Source organism: Euprymna scolopes, chromosome 24, assembly GCF_053919585.1.
Source record: "Euprymna scolopes isolate OS-2025 chromosome 24, ASM5391958v1, whole genome shotgun sequence".
Lineage (NCBI taxonomy): Eukaryota > Metazoa > Mollusca > Cephalopoda > Sepiida > Sepiolidae > Euprymna > Euprymna scolopes.
Window position 1 is genome coordinate 17126118 of NC_136505.1, and position 14653 is coordinate 17140770.

General features: G+C 33.8%; 1 protein-coding gene across 1 annotated transcript in view; it reads left to right on the top strand.

The window, feature by feature from the left end:
- The window catches only part of LOC145246609 (methylthioribose kinase-like), a 47759-nt gene that overhangs the window by 9569 nt on the left and 23537 nt on the right, over positions 1-14653 (top strand). Inside the window, exons 2-3 of the mRNA XM_080108275.1 lie at positions 5992-6135; positions 11629-11755. Coding sequence (XP_079964401.1) covers positions 5992-6135; positions 11629-11755 — 271 coding nt within the window. The remainder of the gene's footprint in view (positions 1-5991; positions 6136-11628; positions 11756-14653) is intronic.

Consider the following 14653-nt stretch of genomic DNA (forward strand, 5'->3'; position numbering starts at 1 on the left):
TAACAAAAACTATCCAAACCCCCATATGAAGCTTTCTGCAGTAAAAAGCCAAACTTAAGCAGAATGCATGTATTTGGTTCAACTTGCTTCGCATTTATAAATAAGAAAAGCAAATTAAATATCGAGAGTGACCAAAGTATTTTTCTAGGCTATGACTGAGAACCCCTTGCACATTTAGTATTTTTTCTGGGCAAAAATACAATAAAAAGAATCCGATGCATAAAATTCACAGAAACGTCTAATTTCAAAGACTACAGTGTCAGGCGTTGAAGAGTATATGCAAGATTGGTTGCCAAAGGATTTTTTTCGGATTTACGGCGTAGAATATTTTCAACATTTTCACTGACTACAAACCTAACTACAATCAGAATTTTATTGCAAACCGCATCGCAATATAACCTTAACATCTATCAAATGGAAGTAAAAAATGTTTATTTAAATGCCCCAATAAACTGTGAAATTTATATTACTTCTCGAGAGAGATTCATAATTGTTATAATTTTGCATTTGGTAGCAAGAATTGGAAAAACAGAGGCGAAATACAATAAAATTAATGTATTTACAAAGATTAATGGAAGAGGTTACCACAGTATTCTGCTATGACGTGCTTGTATTATGTGTCTTTTTGTTGCCTTGAAATACACGTGAGCTCCTGAAAAAGAAAAACGAAACTGCAATAGCATCCGATAATTAACTTAACCATATCGATATTTGCTCAACCACAATATTACAGGACCCTACATGAATGCACTAATTATTTATTTATCTTTTAAAATTATATTTAATTATATTGCATGTGGAACATACTACTAGATAGACAAATAGGATTTTTTTAAATTATTACATAATGAAAAATAAAAATTGCATGTGGAGGCTTTATAAATCACTGTATGGTTTGAAACAGAGTGGATAAATTTGGAATCAAGTATTTCATGATTATTTGATTAAACAAGAGTCCAAACAATCCCCAGTGGTCCCTATATGTATACCCAAAACAAAGACAATAAATTACTGATATTGGTTTTATGGGTTGATGACATTTTAATTGCATCAAATTGTGATATAGTGTTAATCGATGTTAAGATCAGATTAAATTTAAAAAATTCAAAATGATCAATCTTTTCCAGATGTCATGGTTTCTGGGCATACAATTTACTCATGAAAAAGGAATTATTAAAATGAATCAATCGAGGTACATTGATAAATCCCATTAAAGTTTGGAATGAAAGAATGCAAGAAACGTACTACACCAGTTGAAAATGATATCAATAAAAATACTGACACAGAATCATTGACGATAAACTATACCTTAAGATAATAGGAAGCCTTATATACTTAATGACTGCTACAAAACCTGATGTATCTTACACAGTAACAAAACTATCACAAAAATTATCAAGACCGACAATGGAGGATTTAAACAGAGTTAAACAAGTCTTTCGTGTCTAAAAGGGAACTTAGGCACAGCATTTAGTATTTAGAAAATCAACAAGTCGCCTAAAATTAGAGGGGTTCTCAGATTTTGATTGAGGAAACAATGAATATCGAAAAAGTATAACTGGATATTGTTTTCGACTATCAAAAGCTGGGTCTATTATTTCATAGAAATCTAAAAAGCAGCAGATTGTATCTCTTTACTTGTGAGACGGAATTTTTAGTGCTTTCACATACTGTGCAAGAAGCGCTATATCTAAAGACCATTTTAAAAAATGTCTTAAAACCAGAATTAACTAAAGCTCCCATAGTAATTAATTGTGAGAGCCATGCCAGCATAGTCTTAGCACAGAACACAGTAATTCACTAAAGATATAAGCATACAGATATTAAATGACTTCATAAGAAATGAAGTAAAAAAGGAACTCATTATTGTAAATTGAATAGCATTAGGACAAAATATAGCCGATATATTTACAAAACCAATGACAAAAATAAAATTAAAACATTTTGCCTCTAAACTCGTCAGAATTTGATTTTAAATAACTTTTTTACAAGCCCAGATAAAAAAAATAAACTTGTCCTGAGCAAGACGGAAAACTGCATCCATTTTGATTGTATTAACACTTTTAAGATGCTAACAAATGTTTAAACTTTTATTAAAAAAGAAAAAATCCAAAAAATAAAAAATATCACCTTTTGAAAATATTTTCTTTTCCTTTTTTTACAGATACTTTTTTTCTAAGCATTAATTAAAATTAATACAATATTACACGTCCAAAGAATCAACGGTTCCGACAATACCATATTTATGGTGGTTTGTTTTGTAGATTTTGACTTTTGTTGCGTTGGAGGGTTTACACAGATACAAGGTAGAGAGAGCAAATTTTTATGACAGTGGGACTGAGAGATAGATGTGAAGAGAAGTGCAATGAAAGTTCTTTAAACAAGAGGGGGATGCATTATTGAAGAGGGGGGATACAGTCAACCTTTTGAAGGGGGCTTACATGCAAAGTTCTTTATACAAGCTGGCCTGGGTGCCTGGCATTTCCAGTGTATTTGGAGGTGTGTGTTGAGCAAAAAAAGAAAGAAAAAAAAGTGGTAGTAGGCAAGCAGGCTCGAATCCGTACTGCAAAGGAGGAAAAGAATGTGAAAATAAAAGTGACGTCTTTGCTATTGCACCCATCACCAAACCGGAAGTGGCGTAGGTTTAAATTAAAGCTAGACAATCGAAAAGATGGGGTGACTTTGGAAAATATTGGCAAATAAAGCGAGCCCCTCCCTGTAGAAAAGTGCTGAATTGAGGGTGAAAGAATTAATGATTTTGGCCAATTTTTCAATATTTGTCATCCGAAGGGTCGAGCTTTAAAACGATACCGATCTCGTGAAAATCCGTCGCCTCTGTCAAAAGTTTTAGGCAGACATACATACATACATGCATACATACGTTTAAAGAGACAGGGGAGATTTATGTTATAAACTAGTGGGGGTACCTGGCGTTGCCCGGGTGTTTAGAGGTGTAAGTGTTGGGCGGGAGGTGGGGGAGCTGGATAAAAACAAAAGAACCCTGTTTAAATATTATATATATATATATATATATATATATATATATATATATATATATATATATATATATATATAACAATATTAAAACTTCTTTAAAAAAAATGGTTGCCCGGGTGTTTGTGTTGAGGGGGGGGGGGCTTAAAAAAAACAGTTTTGGTAAGTAGTTAGGATCGAACCCGAAGCCTTGAGGCGAAAGTGGAAAATAAAGTGGGCAAAAAACCTGACACGTTACCCGCTCGGCCAACAAAGAGCAACTTAAACATGTTTGAATTTATTTATTTAAGTATTAAAAACAGAATTGACACGTGCCCGCAATAAAAGTTAACTCTGCTGCTTCTATTTGACCTCATTAATGAGGTCAAATAGAAGTAGCAGAGTTAATTTTTACTGCGGGGGGGCAGCTTTTGGGTTTGTTTACCCAACTTTGGCTGGTTGTTTCCCCAAGATGTTGAGGGGGGGGGTACCAGCTCCCCATAAAAAGGGGATTATCCAGATTGAATAGTAATTGTCTGATATAAGGAGTTTGACTCCACATTGATCAAAGCTGATTGCTACTGGACGTTCCCCCGGTGCGATTGGCAGGAACAATTCTTAGCTTTGAATTAGTGTCGGTTTTATACAAAAAAGCTGAACGAACACAAGACGGGCTGAAATAGCAAGAATTTTGTAAAAATCGACGTAAATAAATCTAGACACGACCCGCTTTCCCAAATCGTAGATATTATTATCTAGGGGGTATATAAACACTTCTAAGCGATATTAACCCCCATTTGAGACATACAAAAATGCGTGTGCCGCATTTGCCTTTTATATATATAGATGATGAAGACAAAACACATTACCTTGTGATTGAAAGATGAACAAAGACAAAAGGCTTACGTAACAAATACAAGACGTTTATTCATCCAGATGGTGATTGGAATTCAATGCCTGCTAATTTGCTACATTGTCATCTTTTCTTGACCCTTACATTTTCTAAGAGTTTCTGTCAGTCTTCCCAGTCCCCTCTACTGGACTAATTGCTTCTCTCTTCCTGACTTACTCAGACTCCTGACTGACACTGACTGTCTATTTTCTAATCTAACTTTTGTGTAAGTGCATATATTAATTCCATACTTTTTTGTGACGTCAGCACGTGGGCCAAACATGTGAATCACATGCATATGTACCTGCTTCCAACACGTGCCTTGGCAACAAAAGTCCCAGATTTCCTCTGTGAGCATTCTTTAATTCCATTGTTCCATCATTCCTGCTCCAACCCAAATTAAACCAACACAACTTTCTGTTTATCGCATTCTTTGTTGTATAAGTTATTTCTGACTTGCATTTCTCACTACACTGGATAATTCACTGCATTCCTGAAATCATATCTAACAAAAATGTATTCATTTAAACTTTTAATAACTGTCACACGAAAGAATACGCTCTGCTATGAATGTTAGTTGACTAAGTACATCCCATGACGTAGGATAAACACGTGTTACTGTTGGCTGGACACCATATTGAATATTTACTCGACATAACTAAATATATAGAAGATGTTCGATAACGCCAACTTTAACATATAACACTTGGCAAAATTCCTACTAAGATGGATAATAATTTATTAAATCACTTACTGAATTATTTCCCTTTAATTTAACTTTCATTCTAAATAAAACCAGGATGACAAATAAACAAATGATGCTTCTAAATGTTTGAGATGAGAATCGGTTATTCATATTATTTGGATTCATCGGACTACTGTTCTCATCTTGAGTGTGGTTGTCACAATGTTTTGGTCGATGTAACCTCCGACCTTCTTCAAGTGTATCTGTCAAACTCAGGAATTTTAATGGCATTTCGAACAGAACCCTTTATTTACTTCATCAGAGTAGCATACTCTTGTTCCGTCAGCTATGACTGGATAGAAGTCCTAATTAATTCGCAGTTGTATTTTTGAGTTGCCCACAATGAGAATTGAACCTTCAACTTTCAGGAGAATATCACTTTTACAATTGATTTTTCCAAGTATTCTAACCACTGCGCCAGTGCGCCAGGAATCTTAAATCTATTTTTATTTCTAGTTGTAAATATCACTATTTATTACTAATTATTATTACTATATTTTACCATATATATATATATATATATATATATATATATATACATATATATATATATATATATATATTGTTTTTACTTATTACTGTGTATATTATCTATTATTTATGATTAATTGTTCTCATATCGTATTAAATTCTATACTAGGTCTACTTAGTAATTGGTTATTCTTTAGCATATGTGCTGCTTCTTTGAGTCGTCTTACTCTCCGCCATTCTTCTCTGTCTATAATTTTTATAATTTCCTGAGTTCGACAAGATACACCTGAAGAAGCTCGGAGGTTACATCAACGGAAACATTGTGAAAATCACACTCAAGATGAGAACAGTAGTTCGATGACTCCAAATAATACAGACATTACCATTATATATGCATCTGCAAACATAGCAATTCCTTTTTCAGAAATAAATATGATACATTATGTTAATTTATGGTTATTGTCTTTTTTGTTCTTTTAGGTTTGTTATATCTTTGACCATTTTTATCAGGCCTGTGACACTATAATTCTATTTTTTATGATAAAGTACTAAAGAATTATGAAATATAGAGCCCATGACACTATAATTCTATTTTTTATGATAAAGTACTAAAGAATTATAAAATATGAAATATAGGGCCCATGACATTATAATTCTATTTTTTATGATAAAGTACTAAAGAATTATAAAATATGAAATATAGGGCCCATGACATTATAATTCTATTTTTTATGACAAAGTACTAAAGAATTACGAAATATGAAATATACGGCCCATGACACTATAATTCTATTTTTTATGATAAAGTACTAAAGAATTATGAAATATGAAATATAGGGCCCATGACACTTTAATTCTAATTTTTTGTTCATTTATTTTTGTTTTATTTTTTTAATTTCTTTTATGATAGGGTATTAAAGAAAGCCAGCCTGAAGATGTTCACTTGGAATTGGTCCATCCTGGTGCGTTCTTCAGTTTTTATAAATTGTACAACAGAAAAGAGATACAAACAGATAATGAGGTGATGATTAAGGTTGTTAAGCCGTTTAAACAGGTAAATATTTTCAGTTTTTCAAACTGTTTCCTCCTGCATGTCCAGACTCTTTCATTGAACCAAATTACATATACAGTAATCTGCCACAGTTTCTTGCATTGAAGATGTATTTTGATTCAAATGTACATCACTGTGTAATATATATATATATATATATATATATATATATATATATATATATAATATAAAGCTGAATGTCTGTATGTGTGCGCGTGTGTGTCTCTGGTCACGAATAAGCTCCTATATGGTTTACTATTTTAAAAAAACGGATTACATATAATGATAGAAGATGTATCAAGACACAGGAATTGGTATGTTTGGTCCTGCAGAACGGTGGTTTATTAAAATTATGGGATCTGCGTTCGTGCCTGGTCCACAAAGTATGGAAATAAAAAATTAAAAAATTAAAAAGAAAACGTTTACAAGTGTTTTTGATATAGATGTACATAAGAATACTTTGATAAGTATGTTTTAATATAAATGGGGATGGTATAATAAAATTGTGGGGTCTGCATTCGCGCCTGGCCTCCATAGAATGGAAATAGGCACAAACTTTGATAAGGACTTTTCATATCTATCTGCGTAAGTATACTTTGATAATTATGTTTCAGTTTGAAGAAATATGGTATAATAAAATTATGGGGTGTTCGTTCGCGCCTGACCTCCATAGAATGGAATATTTCACAAAGTTTAACAAGGTTTTTTAATATAGATCCACAGAATATTGTGATAAGTGTTTCAGTTTGAACAGGTATGGTATAATAAATTATGGGGTTTATCTATTTTATTTTTGCTTTCATCATATTTTGCTTTGGTTTTGATACCCCCAAATTCGAAGCTATCTCTTTATAACCCTTCCTTTTCATAACCTATCATACTTTAATAAATCAGAGTCCATTTTCTGTAGGCTGTTTTTGAACCCAGTCAACGACGGGTACTTTTGCTAGTATATATATTAGGTTGACAAGAAGGTTCTTGCAAAATTTTTAATTTTGATTTCAAATGGTGTATTTTCAAATAAATTTTCATTATAATACCTTTACTTTATATATCATTTTTTAAAGAGCGTTTTTCGCTCAATCCAATCATTTAAATTACAATCGCTTTAAAACAATTATGTCTTCTTTTCAGAATATTAAATACAAAATAGAAAAAAAGCAAATTCGCACAATTTTCAGTTCAAGCGAGGCAGAAAAGCTGCTGAAACACCTTGCGATATCAACAAAGCATTTCCCAGGAACCACTTCTGAACACACAGCACAATGGTGGTTTAAGAAATTTCGTGGCAGTAACAAGAGTCTTGAAGATGATGAGCGTAGTGGTCAGTCATTGGATGTTGACAACAATCAATTAAGAGCCTTAGTTGAAGCCAATCAGCACACAACTATTCAAGAACTTGCTTCTGCATTAGATGTAACATATAGGATGATGTGCAACCACTTGAGAGAGATTGGAAAGACAAAAGAACTTGATAAATGGGTGCCTTACGAATTGAACGACAAGCAAAAGAAATGCTGTTAAGAATGACCTGTTTCTCGACCGAGTTGTGACTTGTGATAAAAAGTGGGTTCTTTATGACAAGAGGCGATGCTCAGTTCAGCTCAGCTAATCTCCAGAGTTGCACCAAAAGAAGGTCATGCTGACTGTTTGGTGGTCTGCAACCAGTCTCATCCATTACAGTTTTGGGAATACAGGCAAAATGATCGCAGAAGAGAAGTACTGTCAACAAATGGATAAAATGCATCAGAAATTTCGACAACACCCAATATTAGTCAACAGAAAAAGCCCAGTTCTCCTCCACGACAATACCCGACTGCATGCTAAACCAACCCTCCAGAAATTGAACAAATTGAACTTCGAAATTCTGCCTCATCTGCCATACTCTCCAAACCTCTTACCTACCGATTACCACTTTTCCAAACATTTTAACAACTTTCTGCATGAGAAATACTTAAAAAACCTAAGCAATATCAAAAACGCATTCAGCGACTTCTTTGCCACCAGAATGAAAGATTTTGACGTTACTGGCATAAATACACTTGTTTTGCGTTGGCAAAAGTGTGTTGATTCTGATGGTGCTTTTTTTCAATCAATAATTTTTTGTTTGAGCCGAGATATATTCATTTGAATTTAAAAGTTAAAAACTGCAAGAACTTTCTTGTCAACCTGATATATATAGTTATCCACACACAGACTGTTATAATGTATCACAGCTTTTCAGTGCGACTAGACTAGCAACTAACTCAATTTGAAATTCAACCGCCCAGTCGGCGCTTCTAACTGTTTTCCTATTTGTCTGCTGCCAATGTGGTATGTGAAATTACAATGATCAAACGCCTAAGCTCCATTTGTTTACACAAAGATCATTGCAGTATAGTGGCAGTTTGTTATTTCACTCCCTAATATGCTCAACCCAAAATAGGGAGCATTTCTCATAGGTGATTAAAGAAAATATATATACATATATATGTATGCATATATAATGAATGAATGACAAAAGTCTATATTCCAAAGTTCATGATGTTGACCATCTTACAATTTTATTCCTTTCAGTTGACATTTACAATTCTTGACAGTATCTGTTTCATAGCATAAAATCAATCAATTAGTGAATCTATTTTTCCCTTAACTCATCAGAAGAAATAGCAACAATCAATTCATCAAAAGGAAATAAAGTGTGTTTTAACATGATTAAAATCCGAAAATTCGAAAGGAAGCTGTAAATAACCGTTTCCATTACGCCATTTTGAATTTAGAAATCATTAGAAATGTATATTATTATAAGGAAATAAAGTATATTTCCACAGAAATATATATATATATATATATATATATATATATATATATGTATGACACCCTGCACTGAAGATTCCCGAAAGGATGAAACACTAGTGTCTGTAGGTATTTAATTATTATAGTAAAAAAATAATTATGACAGCCCCTTTAAGAAATTCGTTTCTTATCGTTGAGCACTTTCAGTTGAATTAAAGTCGGTCAATTTAGCTCTTATGCATAGATCATTGTATAACGATTAGATCACTGTCTGACTGACGTAATGAACATTTAAAATTAAAATGTTTAAATTCAACGTTATTTCAAGCGGTTAATGGTAGCCGAATGGATTAGGTCTTCGCTAATCGAGCCAGAGATGTCTCATGTTGCGGGGTTCAGATCGTTCAACTGGTATTAATCGTGACACCCTGCACTGAAGATTCCTGAAAGGATGAAACACTAGTATCTGTAGGTATTTAATTATTATAGTAAAAAAATAATTATGTATATATATCATAGGTGATTAAAGAATATTGAAATCTAATATATAAAAGGCCATATGTCTGTCTGTCTGTCTCCATATTTTCAAACTCTATCCCTTCTGAAACTAAAAGTCGCAGTGTGGCGCTAGGGGTCTCAAATTATTGGACTTTTTAGTGACTGTTCTTTTATGGGTCTTTAGCCGGTTAAAATAGTTTTTAAGGGGTCAGAAAGGAATCAAAATTGAAAAAATCATTATACATTTTGTGTACATTCATCTTAGTTTATTTTTAATCAGTTCATATACATGTCACGTAGGTACAGTTGTAACGTCACCAGCTTTAATGGCTACAGTTTTGCTTTCGGTTTTGATTCTAGCTGATGGTAGCAAAATATTTCTTTTTTTACTTTTGAAATCACGACTCTACCATAATAATATATACGAACTCTGGACAAATTTAAGCATATTTTACAACTGGGCAAAGCCAGACAACATCATCTCCCCCTCCCCCATGGAGACTTCTTGAGATATAAGCAGCTGAACTTGTGGAATGGAGCATAAGCATGTTAAGAAAGTTATAGACAAGATAAAGATAAGATTTGTCCGTTCAATGAAGAAGAAACACCATTGGTAGGAGGGTCTCAGAACTTCAACCATATCAAATGTAGTTGTAAAGCTACATAATAGTCAATTTCTTTTTTGCACTTAACCATAAGGGATTTACTACTTTTGAGTTTAGATTGTGATTCTTGTATTTCTGTTGTAGTTACAGTCTCCAGATTTAACTTAGCTTCTACCTGCTCTAAGTTTTGATTTGTTACTGCAGGCTTATTTGAAGCTAATTCATCAAACAGGCTTGAAAGAGATACAGTTTTGCTTTCACTTTGATCTTCTTGACCCTCACCAGAGCTTGAAGAAGTGTATCCTGCCGATTCTGCTTCAAAAGTAGAAAGTAGATGATGTAGAATCCAGTTCTTAGTTTTTTCCATGCCATTCTTTTAAAATTTAAATGTGAATCTTGGATCTAGGAAAGCAGACACAAGTTTTTATCATTAAGATAGGATAAAAATCTTGTTTCCATTGATTCATTGAATTGTTCATCAGTGGTAAGAATTCCACTAAAGTCAGAAATATCAGAATTAGATTGGACAGCTTTTGAAAGAAATAACCTCAAAGCTAAAATTGTAGGTATTTTCATTGATATAGTTGAAGTTCTGTGACTTGCTACTTGGGTGATTTTTTTTCAAATGGATTCAGTAACTAAACAATTTTTTGAAGAAGTTTCCAATAAGTTGTTAAGGTAGGAATTTTATAGCATTGCAAATTCTCGTATTAAAAAAAAATTAATTAAAAGTGAATTATTAAAATTAATTAGAATTTAAATTTTAGAAGTGAATTATTAAAATTAATTAAAATTTAAAATTTCTGGTCTGTTTGGGCTACAAAATTCTGCCTCATCCACCATACTCTTTAGACCTCTCACTTACCGACTACCACTTTTTCAAGCATCTCAACAACTTTCGACATGAAAAATGCTTTAAAAATCTAAGCGATATCAAAAACACCTTTAGCGACTCCATCGCCACCAGAACGCAAGATTTTTACATATCTGGCATGTTGTTTGTTTTATGTTGGCAAAAGTGTGTTGATTCTGATGGTGTTTATTTCAATCAATAAATTTTTGTTTGAGCTGAGATATATTCATGTGAATTTAAAAGTTAAAAACTGCAAGAATGTTCTTGTCAACCTGATAATTACTGACACAGAATGCATTTTCAACCAATGGTAGAGTCTAAAGTTGCAAAGGGATCCTTCATTATTTAATCCTAGATGGAACATGCTGGTTCATATTAGTCTGAAAATGGAAAGAAGTATACCCCACATAACCAGCATCACATTGGCATTTAAATTGTTAAACAACCTTATTATGATGGACGTAGACCACACTATTATTACAAAATGAAGGAAAACAGGTCACGTAGTATACACCAAATGCAAGGAAACAAAGTAGGAGCAATTAATAATATTTCTTATGTTTTGTTTACCTTTGAAGAGGCATGGCATATTTTAGTGATATCAAATATGGTGTTATGCTAAATCAGTTCCTTTTATCATCCAATATAAAAAACTTGGTGATAAATTAATGTTTGGTTCGTTTTATTAACCCCCCACCACCACCGTTACGATAGCTATAAATTAGGTGAAGCTGCAATCATTTAAGTGCAATCCTCCTTTTGTAGTGGTTTCGTCCCAAAGAAAGATCATTGCGGCTATCCTACGAGCAGAGAGTTTTACAGAAACTCGAAGAGTTCTGCCCAAACAACATGGCAATCAAGATACACCTTTTTGTACCAGGAAATGTCTTCGGTGTGTACACATTTTTTTTTCTTTTGTTATTATATATATATTTAACTCCTGAGTAGTAAGAGCTGTGATTATAGCAGTCATAGTTGTAGTCGTAGCTCTTGTGTAACTGTAATAATAGGTGTGGTAATAGTTGTAGCCAGAGCAATAGTCATAGCTGTGGTCATAGTTGTAGCTGTAGTTATAATTGTGGTCATAGTTGTGATCATAGCTGTAGTTATAGCTGTAGTTGTAGTCATTGCTGTTGTGTAGCTGTTTTCATAGCTGTAGTCATAACTGTATCCAGAGCAGTAGTCATAACTGTAGTTATAGCTGTGGTCATAGTTGCGATCATAGCTGCAGTTATAGCTGTAGTTGTAGTTATTTTTGTAACTGTAGTTATTTTTGTAGCTGTGGTCATAGTTGTTTTTGTAGCTGTGGTCATAGCCGTGATTGTAGCTGTTGTAGATGTGGTCATACGAAGTGGCTCCAATAAATTTCCAAACGTTTTTGTATAGGCATTTAAAATTATCGTTGACTCTTAAAAATTCAGTATGTTATTGCCATATATCTTATGAGATGACTGAACAATTTTTATGATTTCAGGTTCAAATGAACAGCTACAGCAGAAAATTGGAATACACCCTACTAAAGCCTAATTGTCACAGATAGTGAATTTCAAAAGTGCAATCTGAACATGAGGACACTTTAGAAGAATGATATTCAATACAATTTTGTTTTAAACTTGGAAAAAATGCCATAGAAATCTATGGAATGCTTCAGACTGCTTTTGGACCATCTTGCATGCATTGAGCATCAGTTTTTGAGTAGCATAAAAGATTCAAGGAAGGCAGAGAGTTTGTGAGGGATGATGCGGGGTGTGTAAAGAGTAAGAAAGTCAGAACACCAGAGTTGATTGGCCAAATAAAGAATTTCATGGATAAGGACTGTCGTGTGTCTATAGAGACAATAAGTGCACAATTTGATGTCAGTGTGGGAACTGTATACACACAATTATTCGCAAGAAACTGAAGATGCAGAAGATTTGCGTGAAATTTGTTCCAAGGGTGTTCAGAGAAGATCAGAAAGAAAGTCGTCATGACAGTAGGGGGATGGTCGAGCTGCTCAATTCAGATTCTGCAGTTCTTGATGCTCTGGTGACCTGCGATGAAAGCTGGATCTACTGCTATGACCCAGAGACCAAGAAACCGAGTTCCCAGTGGAATCATGCTGGCTCTCCCAGACCCAAGAAGGCCATACAGAGCAAATCCACCCAGAAACTTATGATGATCCCTTTTTTTTTTTACAGCACGGGCGTGATCTATATGCACTGGGTTCCCATTGGACAGACAGTCAACAAGGAATATTATGTTGAGGTTTTAAGGGATTTCAGGAAGAGATTCCATTGGAAGAGGCCAGCACTAATCAAATTGGATCAGTGGCATTTACACGAGGACAATGAATCAGTATATAACTCCATCCTTGTCACAGACTATTTGACCAAGATGGGCATCAACACAGTTCATCAACCTCCCTATAGATAGTGATATACCTGTTGGAGCAATAGAGTGATCCAGCCATTTTTTCCAGCGATCTTGGCAACAGATTTGATGTGTTTAATTTCAGATCAGGAGTGAAAGTCAGTCCCAGAATCTTGTCAAGACATGGAGCTTCTCCAAAACAAGAGAGATTCATTTCAATTGGGGTGTGATGAGGATCAGAGCAATTATGATGAAAAGAGAAAAGCTTGGTTTTCAATGCATTAAAATTAACCTGCCACCCTTTTCCCCATTGCACCACGTTTTTGGTCAAGAAATAGAGAATCAGAAAGATCTTGGTCATTGCTGGCTTTTGAAGTGTTGCCATAGATTGTGATGTCATCTGCATAAATGTCTACAAAAAATTTTGTGTTTACTCACCATAGGGAAAGCATTTTAGCCTGATGATATCTTAGGAGAATAAAATGCGGAAGATTCTGTATAGCTTAATTGTTATATATATTTTCATAACTTACTAACTAGCTCTCCTCACATATTAAGCACTGTTGAACTAAATGCATAAAATATTATATCTCCTTATAAAATTTTATGTGGATACATGAAATAATAAAATATATTAGAAGAGTTTATTTGGGGTACAAAATTTACATATGACAGAAAAAAATTCTTTTGGCCCCTAGACGTCTTTCGCCATCCTCGTTAGGGGCAAACGATAGCATTTTGATCATTAAAAAAAAAAATAGGGGGAAGAAATTAAAATTAATGATGAAAATGTGAACAACTTATTTACAATTACTATAAAATATATGTACAAGGAGGAAGGAAGGGAAGAAGATGAAATAAAAATGTGGATTATACATATGTATGTATGTATGTATGAATGTATGTATGTATATATGTATGTATATATTTGTACGGCATAATCCGTTTGCCTGCTTCCCACCTGACTAGAACTTGGATGTCTTCAAGTCCAACGTTAACAAATTCCTAATGAACCACCCCCTTAAGTAAACACTTCATCAAATCTCCACACTAACGTAATGTACTTGCAATAACCCTGATCCCTGAGTGGCTTCCGGGCCTTTATAAGTGGTGACCACTGTGTAAAAAAAAAAAAAAAAAAATTGACACACTGGTTCCCGTCAGATCACAAAGTTAAGCAACGTTGAGCCTGGCTAATAACAAATGGGTAACCATTTGGGAATTCTCGGCGCTGTATGTGCTTTCCGCTTATCTTGGCATTGTTTCCAGTCATCCTGAACCTCCACTTGCCACTGGTATTCAACAATGTCGACTCAGGACAGGTGTAGTTGGAGATTGCACAACTTTTGGCACAAAAATTTCATGCGCAGGCACCCTTATCATGGGTATCCATAGTCTGTCAAGACTGAAGGAAGCCTTTGATATATATATATATATATAT